This window comes from Juglans regia, chromosome 13, assembly GCF_001411555.2.
Source record: "Juglans regia cultivar Chandler chromosome 13, Walnut 2.0, whole genome shotgun sequence".
NCBI lineage: Eukaryota > Viridiplantae > Streptophyta > Magnoliopsida > Fagales > Juglandaceae > Juglans > Juglans regia.
The window spans coordinates 15,513,140-15,532,120 of NC_049913.1; the positions used below are offsets into that span (position 1 = coordinate 15,513,140).

Genomic DNA, 18,981 nt, shown 5'->3' on the forward strand with positions numbered 1-18,981 from the left:
GTAATCCAGTGTTTATTAATTATGAGGATATTATGGTAATAAAACTAAGAGAAATTAGATGGTTGGAAATTAAGAATATTTTAGAGTTTAATAACATGGTCATTTGGAGAAATGATGGGAAATTAAAATATTTTATGAAGTGACGATATTTTGGAATTCCTAGGATTTTAGACATTAGAGAAATATAGAATTTTAATATAGATTTTTAATACCACGGTTAAGTACGAAGTACATGTTCAATTGGATATTTACACAAATTAAGTGACTATTTTATAGGTGATGATTGATATTCCCCTAATACTATTGTGAGAAAATTCAGAGAAATTATAAAGTTTAGGTAAGCGGGGTTCGTATACTAGTCTTTGCATTACAGAAAATGAATGAGGTTAATTTTGAAAATATGCATATTTATTTTGAAAAGAAACCTGAAAACAACTTCAAATAAGTGTTCTGCATACTCATGAAATCTGTATAAGAATGAAGTATTTTCTATCATGACTGATATAGACATGAACTTATTTTTCTTACATTTTGTTTTTGAATTGTGCAAAAAGAGTGAATATGAGATCTAAAAAGTTTGCTTTGATTAAATGAAAATTTTTTGATTATGTTATTTTGAATATATGAAAGAGTCATTCTATATAGCATTCACTGTAGTGGTGCACACAATACACACACTACATGGATGCATGTGATCCATTTATTTATTTTTACCTCTGCAAAATACATGTGTGGTCTAGATGATACCACATCATGTGTGCAAAATGGTTGCTCCTAAACAGAGGCTGCTATCTATATTTATTCTATATGAAATGATCTAAAACTATTCAGTACTCTATCCTGATACAATGTGTCATCTGAAAACCTTAGCATAAATGTTTTGATTCTGTATCTGATTATAATTTGATTTCAATGTTGTCTCTATTCTATTTCGTTAAGGCCTCGCCATGGGTATAATAGTGACATACAACCCCACCACAGGTATAATGGTGGTTTTATAACTCTACTACGGAAGTTAAACATGGTATACGACCCCACCATGGGCATAATAGTGGCAGATGACCCTGCTACGGGTATAATGATGGTTTATAACCCTACCATGGAGGTTAAACATGGTATTTATCCTGATATGATGCTCTGATATGATATGAAGATGATGTCTCCGTTTATGATATGCTAAAGGATTTTATCTTTGAATAAGAATGTTTATGAAAATTTCGTTCTGATATTTTTGATAATATGTTTTGATCACGTATTCTAAAAAAAAATATTTTGATTCTGTATTTTGAAAGTAAATGTTTTGTTATGCATTTCAAATTCTGTAAATGCTCATGTTTACATACTAGTATATATTCTATACTTATTGAGTTGTTGATAACTCACCCCTTATCTCAACAATATTTTTCAGCTAATTTGAATATTTCAGTTGAGAATCAAAATCATGGAGCATGGGTGAGATGATTTAAGCATAGAAGGTTTTTATGAGTATTGACGATTTTTGTTAAGTAATTTTTTTGTGTTCTGATGACTTTTTTTTTTTTTTTTTGAGGTTGATTATATTAAGATAGTTGGTTTGAAACAATAATTTCTATATGACATTAAGAATTTGAAGTCGTAAATATATTGTTGAAATGTGTGTTTAAGGCCTCATTTGTTTTCAGAAAACATCTCATCTCATCTAATCATTATAACTTTGCTAACTTCCAATACAATTAGGGGTGTAAACTCAAACCGAAAAACCGGTCTGGACCGGACCGAACCGGACCAGTTTTATCAGTTTTGAACTGGTCCGGTCCGGAACCGGTTTTTAAAATGTAAAAACCGGCCGTTTCCTGTCCGGTTCCAGTTCCTGGATTTTTTGGCCCGGACCGAACCGGATCGGACCAGTTGATTAAAAAAAAAAATATTTTTATATATAAGTTTTATATAAAATATTTTTTATATATTAAATATTAATATATATAAGTTTTATATATAATGTATAATTATAAATTTTTATGTGAAATTTTATATATAATATATATATATTCATATATGAAATAATTTCTTATTATAATTTATAAATTATTACATAAAATGTTAATACTAAATTACTAAAAGTTTATAACTAATACTAATATATAACTTATAACTATACCAATAGTTTAATATTAATACTATTATATAGTCTAATATATTAATAAAAGTATAAAACAATTTTTTTAAATCAAATCTTTTCTTTTATAAACAAATTTTTAATGACAAATTGTGAAACTTACATGTTAAAAAAACCGGAAAACCGGACCGGACCGGAAACAGGTAAAACTGAAAGTACCAGTTTAGGAGGGTAACTGGTACGTAATCGGTTTTGAAAAATATAAAACCGGTACATACCGGTTCGGTCCTAAATTTTATCTAAAACCGGACCGGACCGGACCATTTACACTCCTAAATACAATATAAAATAAACAATTCAACTTTTTCAAATCTCAAAATTAAAATAATATTGAAAAATATATTTTAAAAATATTTTATTCAAATTTTTAACTTTAATCTCATCTTATTTTATTTCATTTCTAAAAACAAACGAGTCCTAAGCGACAATAAGTAACTCTTCAACACCATCCGAGAATGGGGTGGTGCATTACATCAGAACTTAATATCAACATGGGCCGGCCCATGTTATTGGGCTAAAAAGTTAAATCTGAAGCCTGGAGCTAAAAAACATTAAAAAAAAAAAAAAATTCTCATCTCGTCGAGTCGGTTCTTCTCCGGGTTCTCTCTGGAGTTTCAAATTTCCTTAGGTTTTCCACTCTCTTCTAGTTCTTCTTCTTTTCCTCTTCTTACTTTTCTCTCCCCTTTTCGGTTTCTCTCCATCTTTTTCTACTTATCCATCTCTCCTTCCTTCACAGATTATTGCAACGGTTTGCTCTTCCTTCCTTTCTTTCTTTCCATTCTTTCTTGTTCTGGTTTTCGCCTTTTGTTCTTGCCTTGACAACTGAACTAGTAGTTTTCGTTTACGGGTTTGTTCTATAGTGTGAAGGATTTTTTATTTGGGTTATTTTCCCGTTGTTGATCTCTTGAGGTTTGAGGTAACACTCATGGATGCTCTGTTTCGTAATTTTGTAGATGTTTTCATTTTTTTTTTCAATTTCTAGTTTGATTACTACAGTTTCGTAATTGAAGATTTTTCTTCTCCCATGGTAGTTGTATTTTTATTTTGTTTTCTTTGACCCGCGTTTGGTCTGTTTCAACACTCATGGATGCTCTGTTTCATAATTTTGTATTTTTATTACAGTTTCGTAATTTTTAAAATTTGGCCTGTTTCTTGCATAGCATCGTGTTGAATGATCCATTGTTAGAGAGCTACTCTGAAGTTATCACATGCTACTTTGATGCTACATTGCCTGTACTTTGTTATTCTTTTACAACTTCTTTGTTGTGATTTTGTTTTGGTTTTTACTTTACTTAAATGATTGAACTTAGCATCCGGGTTGAGAAAATCTAATTTAGAACATTGAATCCAGTGCTTAGTGTGTTCTTTGGCCCGTGTTTGGTTTCAAAGTATTTCTCTTTGTACTCTGTCAGATTTACTTTTATGATGTTGTAAGATGTTTGATTCATGGGTTTTTATTAAGAATTCTTTTGGTTTTAGATGGTTCATGTCTTTTGTTTTCATTCTCTTATTTATTTATATCACTATTATAGCATGTTTGCTCTTATCCAAGAAAAAACTATGTCACTGTCTTTGTAAATGTGATTTCTCCCTACCAGCTCAGCCTCTGATCTTGGATGCCAGAATAAAAGCATGACCAATAAGAGATTTAAAACTAAAATTCACATTTAACAGAAACAAATGGACTTATGAATTTGAAAAAACATTAGTTTGCTGCTGGAATTGTCAATTATGTATTTGGGCGTCTAAGTTTGCTGCTGAAAAAGCATTAGTTCACAAAATTCATATGTTTGGAATCATTAGTTTGTGATATTGTGGACTGACCATGTGAGAAGCATTAGTTTGCTGCTGGAAGTGTGGATCTGAATTTGAAAAAGCATTAGTTTGCTGGAAGTATGGCTTTAAAAAGCTCTCTCACCATTTTTACTCTACCTTGAGCAATGTATTGTGTCAGGTGAAATTTGCAACTGCATATATGCTGTTGTTATATTTTGTGATAATGTGGTGACAGTGGGACTGCAGTTTATTGTTTACCTTGAGCAATGTATTGTTTACTGAACAGAACATTGAGCATTCTATTGTTTACATTGAAAAGTCAGCTGACTTCTTCCAAAATGAAGAAGTTACAACTTCTGTGCAAGTAGAAAGTAGCACAATTTGTTGCTTAACTGGAGATGCTAAATTTATAGATTGTTGGATTGTGAAAATGAAAATGAAAATGATTGTTAGAGATTGTTGGAGATTATTAAAATAAAAATAAAAAGTATTTAAACTAATAAAAAAATGCATTAAAAAATAGATAAAAAGTAAAAAAATAATAATATTTTATTATTATAGAGACTGCAATGGCTAATCCAATGTGGAGTTCAAGTTTTGAGTGATTAGCCAAAAGCCAAAAAGTGACATATTAGCCAAACTTTGACATTAGGGCAAACTAATGCTCTTAGATGTACCAATCTCTCTTCCAGTTCTATTCCATTAGGTTTTCCACTAAGTTTAGGGATTTATATTTTTAACTATTTTCTCTCTTATTTGATTTTTCTTAATGTCAGGGAAAAGTCTTGAATATTTAGTTCCACTTGAGCTTCTTCGCTTGGAGTTTGAAAGAATGGTTAGTGATTTTTTGTTATTTTAATCATTTAATTCATTGTGTTTAGTCATTTACTTCATTGTTCAGTTTTTCCTGTACTTAAAAATTGTTCTTTTAATCTATCTTACGTATTTTATACGACAGCCACTTTTGATAACGAGGATTTTAAGAACTTCAGAGCTCATCGTAGTTTGGAGAAATTAAGTTGTCAATTTTCACAGGATGAGAAAAAAATTCTGATGTTTTGCTTGTTGGGTTTTGTACTTGGGGTGTTGTAGAATAAGTTACTATGAGGTGAACTTCATGACCATTTTGTTTATCATAGCTCCTTTGATTTAGTGTGTTTTGCCATTTTTTTGGCATTCTTAGGGCCTTGTTCTTATGCTTCACAATAGAACATGTTTTAAGCCATTTCACGTTCTTTTGTGGTGTATGGGCTATAATTTTTACTTATGTCCTAAAGTATGCTGCGGTCTGCAATGACACTATTTTTCTAGCCCAGAACCATGAAATTGGGATACGGGTCAATATGTAACCTTATGTACACTAGCTGCGCTTAAGAGATGGAATGAGCACTATCTCTTTTAGTTATATTCAATCATTTTTTATTACATTGTAAGGTGGCCAGGTTCTTGTGGGATGATATCTTTGGCATGGATTATGCCTAGAAGGGGGATGGATATTTTTGAGTGTTGGAGAGGTCTTAGGGGTATTATCTAAATCCCTATCGTGTGGAAAATGATTCCTCTTTGTACCATGCGGTGTTTGTGTAATGTGGACGGCAAGAAATGGTTGGTGTTTTGAAAATTGGGAGCACTTTTTGGATGAACGTAAGAGATTCTTTTTCAACATGCTATTATCTTGGGCTTGCTTCTGTCATTGATTGTAACAGACTAGTTTTCATAGTTTACTTGTATCCATTTGTAGTTCCTAGCTGTTGTTAGGTGTATTCTTTGTATACTTCCTGGGCTACACCATGTTTTAATATTAATAAAATTTTATCTTACGGATAAAAAAGAAGGTATTCCATGGTGAAATTGAAGAGTGGGGATATAAGCATATGATTAGACTGAGTATATGCCATTTTCTTGTCCAAGTGTGCAGTTTATACGGTGGAAACCTTTTTAAGCTATTTTATCCCTTATTGTCCTGCCTTTTCACATGGATTTCTGGATATCCTTGGGTTCTTTACCAATAAATCTGTCACTCTGTGGTTGATATTTTTCTTTGAAAGAATACAATGGCAGTGCACTTCAGATAGTTTTTTTCACTGCTAATAACATGCGTACCATGTTGTGTGATTGACAAGGTTGTTTCTTGTTTGTATGAAACAAGGTGGTTAGTGAAATGCTTATAAACGGTTCAATTTTTCAACATGGCATGTTAATTTTTCTTTTGTGGGTTGGGTTTTTTTCTCTTTTCTTTTATGGGGTGATGAGTTAGGGAGTGCTGCTGATACGGTAGTGTCATTCACCATGGTTTGTCACAAATCAGTTGGTCATGATTAGACAGGACTATTGATGATCTCTTTTTTCTGGGTTTTTATCATAGAATCTCATATAAATATGCAGGGGACTCCTTGAACTTGAATAGTTTTTCCTTCTTTTGAAAATTATCATTTTTATTCCCAGATACTGAGTTGTTAATTTTAGTTTCAATCTTTTACTTATTGTTGGTTGATTGCAGGCAACTCTGGCTGATTCTTTCCTTGCAGACCTTGATGAACTATCTGACAATGAAGCTGATGTTATTGTGAGTATTTTTGTTGTGTAAATTACACATCATTGACTTTGTGAAGGTTTTTTGTTAATATTTTTCAGCCTAGGCATCATGTGTAAATGTGCTCTTATCTTGCAGGAGGAAGAAGATGTTGATGCTGGAAATATGGAAGAAGATGTTGATGGGGAAATGGCAGACATAGAAAATCTTAACTATGATGATCTGGATAGTGTTTCAAAATTGCAGAAAACCCAGAGATATGTTGATATTATGCAGGTTAATCCATATCTTGCATGCGCTTCTATTTTGACAATGGCATGTGCCATGCGCTTTTATGTTTATGTTGCAGAGTTTCTTTTTCCTTAATCAATTTAATATGATCAGTTCTATGGTGGAACAGGTTTGTTTTAGATTTCTCTTCTTTGGGAGATCCAGTGTGGTCTTTTTCTTCTTCCTCTTCTGTTTTTTTTTTTTTTCTTGTTCTTCTCTTTGTGCCTTGCCAAGTTTTCTTGCATGGTTAGGTTTATAATTTTACTGTTCTCTATGCTTTGATCATTGCAGTGGATATGCGTATTGTGTTTGATGTAATGGTTAATAGTGTGTTTGATTTGCAGAAAGTGGAAGATGCGCTCCAAAAAGGCTCTGATATCTCAAATCTTGGAATGGTTTTGGAAGATGATCCTGAATATCAGCTGATTGTGGACTGTAATGCTTTGTCAGTTGATATTGAGAATGAAATCATTATCATCCACAATTTTATTCGTGACAAGTACAGGTTGAAATTTCCAGAGCTTGAATCACTTGTGCATCACCCAATTGATTATGCTCGTGTTGTTAAGAAAATTGGGAATGAAATGGACTTGACGCTGGTTGATCTGGAAGGGCTATTACCGTCAGCTATCATTATGGTTGTGTCAGTTACAGCATCGACTACAAGTGGCAAGCCTCTTCCTGAAGAAATTCTGGATAAGACCATTGATGCATGTGATCGAGCTCTTACTCTAGATGCAGCAAAGAAAAAAGTCCTCGACTTTGTAGAAAGTCGAATGGGATATATTGCACCAAATCTTTCTACTATTGTTGGGAGTGCTGTTGCAGCTAAACTTATGGGGACTGCTGGTGGTCTTGCTGCATTAGCTAAGATGCCTGCATGTAATGTTCAGCTTCTTGGTGCCAAGAAAAAGAACCTTGCTGGGTTTTCCACTGCAACATCACAATTTCGTGTAGGCTATATTGAGCAAACAGAGATATTTCAATCAACACCCCCTTCTCTGAGGATGCGTGCTTGCCGTCTCTTGGCTTCCAAGTCAACACTTGCAGCAAGAGTAGATTCCACGAGAGGAGATCCATCAGGGAACAATGGAAGAGCCTTACGGGAAGAGATCCGTAAGAAAATTGAGAAGTGGCAAGAGCCACCTCCTGCAAAGCAACCCAAACCACTTCCAGTGCCTGATTCTGAGCCTAAAAAGAAGAGAGGTGGTCGTCGACTGAGGAAGATGAAGGAAAGGTATTGCAGTTCTTTAATTCCTTTCTTCAGCTTAATTTATTTTTCAGATTTTAAAACGAATCAAACTTTATGTAATACCTTTTCTCACATTTCATGCTCCAGATATGCAATAACAGACATGAGGAAACTCGCAAATAGGATGCAATTTGGTGTACCTGAAGAGAGTTCTTTAGGTATGGTGTTGTCTTCAGCATATTTGAGTGTTAAGTAATTGCTGATTTGAAATTATATTATTTTCTAATATGCATAATGTTATCATTTTTGGTTTATAGTATGTACAATTGCTCTAATTAAACCCAAGAATATATTTATGGCATGCAAGCCCTACAAATGCCTGTTGTCTAAATATGGAGTGTTCATATTCAAGTTATGTTCATGAATTCTGTACCTCTTATTTATGTATTTTAAAAGCGTTTTTGAGGGTGAAGACATTATCTCTACTTGTTAGCATATTTCCTGGAGTATCTACTGTCATATCGTTTTCATTTGGTATCTGTAAATACTGTCTGCATTTGTAACACCAGAGACTATTTTGCCGTTTATCAATATCTTTTTTATATTCCTTGCTTACTATATTATGCTCTTCAATGGTAGGGGATGGACTGGGAGAGGGTTACGGAATGCTCGGTCAGGCTGGGAGTGGCAAGCTGCGTGTATCAGTTGGTCAGAGCAAACTTGCTGCAAAAGTTGCCAAGAAGTAAGTTTTCAACTGTTTTTGTTCTCTGGCCGTGCTGCTAGCCTGACAAGTTTATTAGTAGTTTCTTCCTTTTGTAGGTGTAGTATGTCTCAGATTATCGTTTCTATTTCAGTTGAGCATTCTATCAGCTAAATCTCAACATCAATTTTGCCTCTTAATCTCTATGGGCTACCTAATTCTTTCAGGTTTAAGGAAAAGCAATACGGAAGCAGTGGTGCTTCCTCTGGATTGACATCAAGTTTAGCATTTACCCCTGTGCAGGTTGGTATTACTTCTTACCTCTCAATGAACCCTGTGTGTGAGGTGTACAAGTTTCTTGACCTTGACTATTTTAGAAGCTCAAATTGATCATACCTCATGATAGTGTTCCTTGACATGCTTACTTTCATTGTCTCCCATTAAAGTTCTATTTTCAAAGATGGTATAACGGTTTGTGATTGAATTGGATTTGGATCTCTAGAGTTCCTAACCGAACAATGTGGCGTATCAGTGGAAGAGAGATAGAAACATGAAGTGGATTCCATAACATTTATAGCTGCCCTAGAAAATTTCTCAAGGGGATCTCTATCCGGTTGAATTAAGAGGGATGGGGATCCTCTCCAGGTGATAGGACTCGAACTCGTAAACATTTCAATGATATCAATATTTTCTCTACAGGGGATAGAACTCTCAAATCCACAGGCTCATGCACACCAACTTGGCAGTGGAACTCAAAGCACGTACTTTTCCGAGACAGGAACATTTTCAAAGATCAAGCGGACCTGAATCTTCATGTGTTTCCTTGCCAGTCTGAGTACATTGAATGATGCTACTTTGAGGGACCCTGAAAGTATTCAACACATATCTGTATAAGGAACTCTTGCTGTAAGATCCTTTGATCGAGATCGCTTTTAAGCATTAGTTGGCATTTAACCCGAAATTGTTGAAATGGCATTGATATTGGAAGCAGTCATCCCAGGAGCCATAAATGAGTACTAAGGCAAGGGGTGTTACTCGGCTCCTGTGAAGCGAATGAAGGGGGTGTTACTCGGCTCCGATATATGCACACTTGACTTGGCATTTCTACATATTAGAGTAGGAAAGGAGAGGGAATACTTGTAATACTTTGATATAAAAATTACTAATTAGACCTCGCCAATCATGAATACAACAGTTAAGATTGCTATTAAGATTGATTGTATACAACAGTTTTTTTAATTTTTTTTATCAGTGGGGTGTGGATTTCGAATCCAGGTTTTTAACTGGGTCACAGACATCAAACTCTTGTATACAACAATTAAGCACTAATTTCTCATACATGACACAAAAGGAGAATTTTCTCAAATGAGCACCTCCAACTTGAACATTGATAATTTAAACTTGGGAAGTAGTAACAAAGATGTTTGACTCATGTACACTATTTGACTTGGTAAGACTGCTTTCATTGCATTCACTGTTTTTCTCTATTCTCGAACTTGAGATGATCTCCAAATGGGAGATGCATTAGGGGACGGCTAGCGAACCAATTTCAGCTAGAATTAGATTCAAGCAGGACTCGACATAACATATCCATTTGAAAGTAATTTACTAACAAAAAAACATATCCACTTGTAAGTAATTTTATTGAGGTATATATTACGATTTGGGGACTGCAATACAAGTATAGGCTATTTTAACTTTAAAATTTTTTAAAATTACAAAATTATCTCTCTTAAAATGATATTTTCTTTCATTTAATAATGTGCTTGCACATGCAGTCCCCACTTGAGGACTGCAAATAGAATTTCTCTCACGGAGAGATGCTACTCATTATTCCACATCACATTTTAAAATTATTTTTTATTTTTTATTATTTTATTTTATTTTTATTAAATTAATTAAGTTGTTTTACTTATTATCTATATACTACATACTTCTTATAAGAAAAATGAAAAAAAATAATTAAAATAAATGAAGTGTGTGGAAATGATAAGCAGAATTATTCATGTATTATAAGGTTATGCTACTGAGAAAATATTATTACCAACTTTATCTGTCAAAATAAATAAGATAGTACTCTCTTTTTTTAATAAATTTATTATTCATCTTATTCATTATATGAGACATATACTAAAATTTAGGTCTATTTCTAGTTGAAATTGGCTTGAGAGATAAACAAATTATGCGACACTTGACATAAATTCAACATCATATTCAATTTCAGCTAGAACTTGACCCACCCAAACTATATTCATCAAAATGTTTGATATTTGACATCAACTGTTAGTATTGTTCATCGAGTTCTAATCCGAGAATCCGGATTTCAACCGGATCAGATTTGGGCCGAACCCGGATGAAACCGATTTTAAAAATCCGAAACCCGGTTTCCGGGCTGTGTAACCTTTTTTTTATTTTTATTTTTTTTGTGCAAATGCTGAACGTCTTTCTCTGCCTCCTGTCTTCTGAAGCTGTGTCAGGTGATGTGATTTGCTATTTGAATTTATTTGTACGGTCGGTTTATTAAAGTGTATGCTATAGTAAGTTAGTAGGACCCTTCTAAAGTCACCGCAGGGGGCTCCCGCTGGGAGCTCCCGTTAGTGTATTTGAATTTTTTTTTTAATTTTTAATTTTTTACATTAATTTTTTTAATATTTTTAAATATTTTAAAAAAATTTTAAAAAAATCTCATCACTATTAAAAAACATTTTTAAAAAATAAAAAATAAAAAAAATAAAAAAAAATCCCAGCGGGAGCTCCTATCGGAAAACTAGCATTTTCCAAGTTAGTAACGTCTTTTTTTTGTAATTGTCAGCTGCTATAGTAACGTCTTTCTTTGTAGTTGTCAGCTCTTTCATTTCAGGTGATGTGATTTGCTACCTGACTTTCTTGTACTGTCGGGTAATTATATGCTGTGCAATCTGAAAACAAGATTTTTATGGGAGAAAATATTTACCCACAAACGTTTTTTAAAAGAAAAAATTACTTTGGCCACCAATTTACCGTTCTATTTGACTGTTGGGAAATTTTTTTTATTTATTTAATAATTAAAAAAATGATTTTATATATATTGATATATTTTTTTATTTTTAAAAAAATTTAAATATATTAAAAAAATATGAATAAAATAATAAAATAATAGATTATAAAAGCAACTAACGATCAAAAAGAGTAAAGAAGAGTAGCTCGACTCATTTTTAAAATACTTTACACAATTAAGTTTTAAATGAGAGGCATTTTTATAAATATCTTATAAAAATAATATCAATTTATTAAAATACTCGCATTTTATAACATTATTGTGAAATTTGTTGTAAAAATATATTGTGTGTATATTATTACTCTTTTAAAAAAAAAGTTACCCAGGTTTAAAACCTGATACCCAGATTGGGTGTATCCGAATTTTTCTATGCGGAGTACCGGCTTGAATTTGTTTCGGACCAGAACTCCGATTATCTAAATTTTAAATTAGGCAGGAAAAAACCCGACTCAAATAAACAGGACTATGAACTATATTAATGTCATGCACAATATATAAATGGTAAGTAATAAATGACATTTTAAAGCTGTTACCTATTTTAAACAAGGAGAACAAATTACAATACTAGAAAATAAGTATTAATATCTTGTTAGGGAATGCCTTATATTCCTTAAATGTCATGGCGTGTAATTTTAATTTAGTGTGGTTTTCTCTCGTCCTTGAGGGAGCTTTTAAATTATAAGATATCATGTCATTAAAAATTACACTTCTAAAATAATATGACATCTCGTAATAAAATAAAAATATTACGTATCCTTATTTTGAAAAGAGTAATGCTATACACCACACTACTATTTTACTTTCATCTCACTATATAAGATGTGTCATATTTATCACTATTGACATATTTATTATCTAATAATGATAAATATGTCACATCTTATATATTAGGATGACGGTGTGGTGTATAAAATTTTCCTTTCGAAAACTACTTAATATATTCCGAAACTACTTAATAACTATTCCAATGCTAATACTCTAATAAACACAAGTATTAAAAATTTAAATGTTTAATTAACTTCACAAGATCCCGGGATCAATTACCCACATCAACTCCAAATGGCCCATGCATTCCTCACCAACTCTTTAATTGTCCATGCATTAATAAATCCTACTCTCAAGTATGTAATATCTCTAAATACATGCATTAAATCCCGCTTCAAGTGTTTAATTAGTCTTTATCTTATTTTGTCAACGCCAACTCTCCCTGCTTGGCAGAGCTCCACCAAAGGTTCATTAATTTCCCACCTGTTGCCGTTACGTTTCTAGTGCCATTACCCTATATATATATATACACACACTAGCGGTTGGGCAATGTGCGAGGCACATTTGTCCCGTTGAAAAATAATTTATTTTGTCAAATATAAATATGTTTTGGGTTAAAAAAAAAAAAAACGTAATCATAAGTAAAATAAGTAGTATATAGAGAATTTTTTATGAATTCAATTTCTGTACCTAACAAGTGAAAAGAGATGTGGAGAATTTTTGTGATAGTGATAGTACTTCACTGCATAAATCGAAGCAATTCAACCGAAGAAAAAAAAAATGAGAATTAGTAAAATAAAGAGTTGGATTTAAATCTTAAAAATTTTAATGTATCAGCAGCAGCCCCGTCTTTCAAAAAACAATACACGTAGACATCATATCTTTAGATATGATTTGGATCGATGTATTAATAGTAGTGATATGGTTTGTGAATAGTAATATATAAAATTATTTGGATTAAGATATTTTATTTGATTTTAGAAAATGAGAAAAAAAAGTTAAAATAAAAATATTTTAAAAGTTAAAATATTATTGGAATATAATTTTTAATGTAGTTTTTGTTTTAAAATTTAAAAAATTTATATTTAAGAAAATAGTAATGATTAGATTAACAAATTAAAAAATATTTTATATTTAAATAATATTTTAAAAAATATATAAAAGTTTCTGAAAACCTAAGAATCTATTAATCTCTTCCTCAAACTCAATAATTTTGTTTGGGAAGAAATAGATTGTCAATTCCCTCCTGACCTAATGATGTTGTAAATTTTTTATTTTTTAAAAAATATTTATGATGATTAAAAAAATACATGAAAAAAAGAAAAGAAAAATAAAAAAATGAAATACACATTCATGACATATTTTCAGGTTACTTTTTTATTAGTTGTAGCAGTTCTCTTTAGTTAATTAAGAATATTATCATATTTAAATTATGTTAAAACTCTAATTATTTATATAGTTATAATTTTTTAAAAATATTTAACAAAATTTTATTATTTATTTAATGATGAAATATTAGTATTTTATAAATGGCTTGGTTATTTTGAAATTAGTAGTACTTGTGTAAAATCCTATATGGCGTAAGATTTTCTAATTGATAAAAAAAAGCACGTTTGCCACATCTGTCAAATTGAAGAAAAAAATAAAGTGTAATTTCAAATATTAAAATAGTCTAATATATAAGAATAAAATTATTATTTATTTATGTTCATCATTTATTATAAAATTTAAATTATATTAAAAATTTAAATTAATTAGATAATTTTTTTCTCTTAAAAATGTACAGTAAAATTTCATCATTTATTTAATGATAAAAAATTAATATTTTATAAATTAAAGTTGATTTTTAGTGTATGATATAATAAACAGTAATAGGATATGCGAAAAAAACATGCGAAGAAAAAAAAAATAGCTTCTTTATTGATCATTTAAAACTCAAAAATTAATATTTTTCCACTTTTTCTTTCTTCCTTTCTCTCATTTCCTACGCACGATTGCGGTATTACGTCGCACATTGACATTCACACGGATAAAATAAAAATAAAAATAAAAAATAAAAAAAAAACGGTTGATTTAGATTTACTGTTCATGATGAACAATAATAAAGAGTAACGGTTATAGGTTTTTTTTAAGTATTAGGCATATATATATATATATATATATATATATATATGCATACGACCACACACACAACAGACACGCAGAGCTATTGTTTACCATGGCTAGTCGGAGGATGTGTTCTCTTCTCTCTCGCTCTTTAACTTCTCCTACTTCTGCTGCTGCTTTGTTTTCTAGAGGTAATATTGGTACCTACCTCTCGACTTGTTTGCTTTTTTTTTTCTTTGTCGTTTTCTCTTTTGTTGTGATGCTCAACGTTTCGTTCATGTTGATTGAGCTCTCATTCGAATGTCGTTCCAAAGACAACACGATCAAAGAATCACAGGGAAGTTTTTCTTTTAGCAAAAGTATTGTCAAAACACTCCCACGTCGGCATAGTCGGAAAGACCTGTTGATCTTTCAGTAAGAATTTTTCATGCGTGGCGACTGACCTGCTGATCATGACCCAAGAAGTACTAAAAAATATATTTTTGTGTGTTTGGATGGAGAAACTGTATATAGGTGAAGTCGTCGTGATCAATGAGAATTATGTTTCAAACATCCAACAAGTTATATATTTTTATATTATATTCATTTCCTTCTGCATTTGCTACTTGTCGATACGGCCAACTACTTCCACTAGCATGATCTGTTGGTTTAGTTTTGCTAATCTCCACTGGATAATGATAATGGCATACTATGCCTGTTTGATTTGTAGTATGTAGGTAAAATTTTTCTTTCTTCATTGGTTAAATATTACTTTCTTCAGGCAGGAATATTGCTAGCCCAAGCAGAGGAATATCGAAATATAGCACTGATGTTGCAATCGAGAATCCAGTCGATCCACCCGTTGAAGTAAAGCATACTCAGCTTTTGATTAATGGACAATTTGTTGATGCTGCATCAGGTGAGATTTCCCAGCATTCATACACATCTTTGCTAGATATGTGCTACTTATTTGCAACCTCAACTTTTATGAAATGGGGCATCCTAAGACACATTTATTTTTTCGTTTGACTTGTATTGAATCTTATACTGTGGCTTCCTTCGGCCTCAGGAAAAAGTTTCCCGACATTGGATCCCAGGACAGGGGATGTGATTGCTCATGTTGCAGAAGGTGATGCTGAAGATATAAATCGAGCAGTTGCTGCTGCTCGCAAGGCTTTTGATGAAGGACCATGGCCAAAGATGACTGCATACGTAAATTTTCTTTCTTGTGCTTCTAATTTTTCATCTGCAATTCGATGTCTCCGAGCTTGTGCAATTGATTTCTTTATTTATATCTCCAGGAAAGACAAAGGATACTCTTGCGCTTTGCTGATTTGATTGAAAAGCACAATGATGAACTTGCAGCACTTGAGACTTGGGACAATGGGAAACCATATGAACAGTCTGCTAAACTCGAAGTTCCAATGTTGACACGTCTAATGCGATACTATGCTGGTATGTAAATCCATAGAATATAGTTCATCTTTCGCTATATAGATTTTGAGTGTTCTCTGCATTTTATCAATATTTCTGAGATTTATAAGATTTCTATGGCAAAACTTTCAGGTTGGGCGGATAAGATTCATGGTCTCACAGTTCCAGCTGATGGACCATACCATGTGCAAACCTTGCATGAACCTATTGGTGTTGCGGGTCAGGTTATTCCATGGAATTTTCCTCTTCTCATGTTTGGTTGGAAGGTCGGGCCAGCATTAGCATGTGGCAACACGATTGTTCTGAAAACAGCAGAGCAGACACCTTTATCCGCAATCTTTGCAGCAAATCTATTGCATGAGGTAGATAATGAACGAAACTTATGTTCTCTTCTATTTCACATTGGGGTTTTGATGTTTGATGTATTGTGATTCGAAGGCCGCTTCATTCGCCAAATCTCATGAATAACATCTGGGAAACATCTCATTAATGTTTTATCCTTACCATATGCAAGATTCTACCTCCCGTTTTCAAAATAAAGTGTCATTCTTTGGCTGAAAAAAGTAAAATTTCTACCTGCTTTGGCTGATAAATTCTTTTACATGATTGTGATCGCTTGAGTGCATGGAGAATTTCTTTGAAGTGACCTTTTGTGAGAACTGGATCCGAAGCTTCTTGATTGGAGATACAAAACCTCCAGCTTCTCATAATTATTTGAACTGATTATAAAGCTGTCCGATGCCCTAGTTGAAACTTTGGACAAGATAAAATGGGCAAATTTCATACAGGTCTCTTTATATTTTGTTCTGATTGTAGATCTTTGTGACAGGCTGGACTTCCTCCTGGCGTTCTAAATGTTATTTCTGGTTTTGGTCCAGCTGCTGGTGCAGCTCTTGCTAGTCATATGGATGTGGATAAGGTGATTTAAGATCTTTGTAACTGCATTTTTGAAATCAGCAACGATAAATGGGGATACCAAAAGTCTAGGACACATTCTCACGTTGTACTGATCCTTGCTTACATGCCCTGATCCCAACGCCTAGTAATTTCTATGCAGTTTGCTTTCACTGGATCAACAAAAACAGGACAATTTGTTCACGAGTTGGCATCAAGAAGCAATCTTAAGCCAGTAACTTCGGAACTTGGAGGGAAATCCCCCTTTATCGTATGTGAGGATGCTGATATAGATAAGGCAGTTGAGCTAGCGCACTATGCCTTGTTCTTTAATCAGGTTTGTTAAAGAAACTGTTCTGATACAATGATGGGTTCAAAGGAAGTTACAGTTCATTTTTATTGATCATGATTTGTGCAAAATGCAGGGACAATGCTGCTGTGCTGGCTCTCGTACATTTGTGCATGAGCGTGTATATGATGAGTTTGTAGAGAAATCAAAGGCACTTGCTTTGAAACGTGCTGTTGGTGACCCATTCCTTGAAGGGATTGAACAAGGTCCTCAGGTGAGTAAGCAACGCTGACATTTATAAAATCCATCAATCATATCAGTCAATGTGACTGAAGATGATAGAATCTAAAAAGAAAGAGAAGCATTGCTCTCTCAAAATTACACAGGTTAGCAATGCGCAATTTGAGAAGATCCTCAAGTACATAAAATCTGGTGTCGAAAGTGGAGCTACCCTAGAGGCTGGGGGAGAGAGACTTGGCAATAAGGGCTACTACATTAAGCCCACAGTTTTCTCAAATGTTAAGGTATTTCTTTTGGTTATAATAACATCATGCATCTTTCCACAGAGATTGAGATATGGATACAATGAAACTAACAGTAATTTGTATCAGGATGACATGCTGATTGCAAAGGATGAGATATTTGGCCCAGTTCAGTCCATCTTTAAATACAAGTGAGAAACCCTGACAATTTCCAAACACATCATGGTCTCCCTGAACTTCATTAGGAGCACTAATGTTTTTTGGCTGATTTCAGGGACCTTGACGAGGTGATAAGAAGAGCAAACGCCACTCATTACGGGCTTGCTGCTGGGGTCTTCACAGAGAACTTAGACACTGCTAACACTTTGACTCGAGCATTAAGAGCTGGGTCAGTGTGGGTGAACTGCTTCAACATATTTGATGCTACCATTCCTATGGGTGGGTACAAGATGAGTGGCCATGGCAGAGAAAAAGGAATATACAGTTTGGAAAACTACTTGCAAGTGAAGGCTGTTGTCACTCCTCTGAAGAACCCAGCATGGCTCTAAAAAACTTAAAAAAAACATATAGTAATACACTTCTAGACCCCAGCGGGAGCTCTCAACGGAAGATATAGCATTTTCCTCGCCAAAATAGTACCACCTCCAATTTCTAGGCTGTGAGGTATGACTGCGTGAAAGTGGTGATGATGATGATAAAATCCTTGTTTTGTTTTTATTTTATTTATTATCGTCTGGGAATTTGTGGGTGTTTGAATTTAATGATCAACGGTCTATATTTACATCAAATTCACTCTTTCCTCATTTTTTGTTTTAGTTTACTGAACTGAAATGATCCACCCAATAGCATGCCTGTATTCAGACTTCACCGTTTCAGTCTGATCCAGCTGTGGCCTCGGGATTAGATCTTAATGAATTGTGCTACTTGTAAGAGCATTGTCAAATCTAAAATTTAGTTAGAATTTTTTTTTTAATTATAATATGAATTTATAATTAGATTAATTCATATTAGACTAGTTATTTTAAAATCTAAATAATAATAAAATATTAAATATTTTAATAATATATAATTTTTTTAATATTTTACAAATCTAATTCATAACTTTATTAAAAAATAAAATTATTAACAAGTTGAGAATCTAGAGTTGTGCTTCTTGACAAGAAAGCAACAAGAGCAGCTTCATAAGTATATGAAGAAGGTGTGACATTGTGGACAACAGATGAGCCCTGACCATTTGCACCAGATCGTAAAGCATTAGACGTTTTCAATTCATGGCACAAATGAGCTAACTCCACTTCAGCAGATCCTGCAGCTTCAACATTTTCATCAAAAGCATTGTGGCTGACTGGGCGCGATGGAATTCCAGTGA

General features: G+C 32.9%; 2 protein-coding genes across 11 annotated transcripts; both read left to right on the forward strand.

Moving 5' to 3' along the window:
• Positions 1–2,722: 2,722 nt before the first annotated feature.
• On the forward strand, positions 2,723–9,919 carry LOC108985448 (U4/U6 small nuclear ribonucleoprotein Prp31 homolog). Of its 3 annotated transcripts, none has more exons than XM_018957741.2 (9): positions 2,723–2,903; positions 4,708–4,766; positions 6,432–6,497; positions 6,603–6,740; positions 7,079–7,971; positions 8,074–8,144; positions 8,566–8,668; positions 8,854–8,929; positions 9,326–9,919. In XM_018957741.2, exons 2-9 carry the CDS (start codon positions 4,764–4,766, stop codon positions 9,431–9,433), a joined length of 1,458 nt encoding a protein of 485 aa, XP_018813286.1. In that variant the 5' UTR covers positions 2,723–2,903; positions 4,708–4,763; the 3' UTR covers positions 9,434–9,919. The 3 variants fall into 3 exon arrangements, with proteins under 3 accessions (XP_018813286.1, XP_018813285.1, XP_018813287.1); XM_018957740.2 differs by having other exon boundaries at positions 2,724–3,071; XM_018957742.2 differs by having other exon boundaries at positions 2,724–2,783.
• Positions 9,920–14,609: 4,690 nt separating this feature from the next.
• On the forward strand, positions 14,610–18,579 carry LOC118344148 (aldehyde dehydrogenase family 2 member B7, mitochondrial-like). Of its 8 annotated transcripts, none has more exons than XM_035683950.1 (11): positions 14,610–14,725; positions 15,295–15,432; positions 15,583–15,725; positions 15,815–15,968; positions 16,080–16,309; positions 16,777–16,866; positions 17,005–17,178; positions 17,267–17,404; positions 17,517–17,654; positions 17,742–17,803; positions 17,887–18,579. In XM_035683950.1, exons 1-11 carry the CDS (start codon positions 14,647–14,649, stop codon positions 18,158–18,160), a joined length of 1,620 nt encoding a protein of 539 aa, XP_035539843.1. In that variant the 5' UTR covers positions 14,610–14,646; the 3' UTR covers positions 18,161–18,579. The 8 variants fall into 8 exon arrangements, with proteins under 8 accessions (XP_035539843.1, XP_035539838.1, XP_035539841.1 ...); XM_035683945.1 differs by having other exon boundaries at positions 14,614–14,725; positions 17,484–17,716; positions 17,756–17,803; XM_035683948.1 differs by having other exon boundaries at positions 14,614–14,725; positions 17,484–17,654.
• The last annotated feature ends 402 nt before the right edge of the window (positions 18,580–18,981 follow it).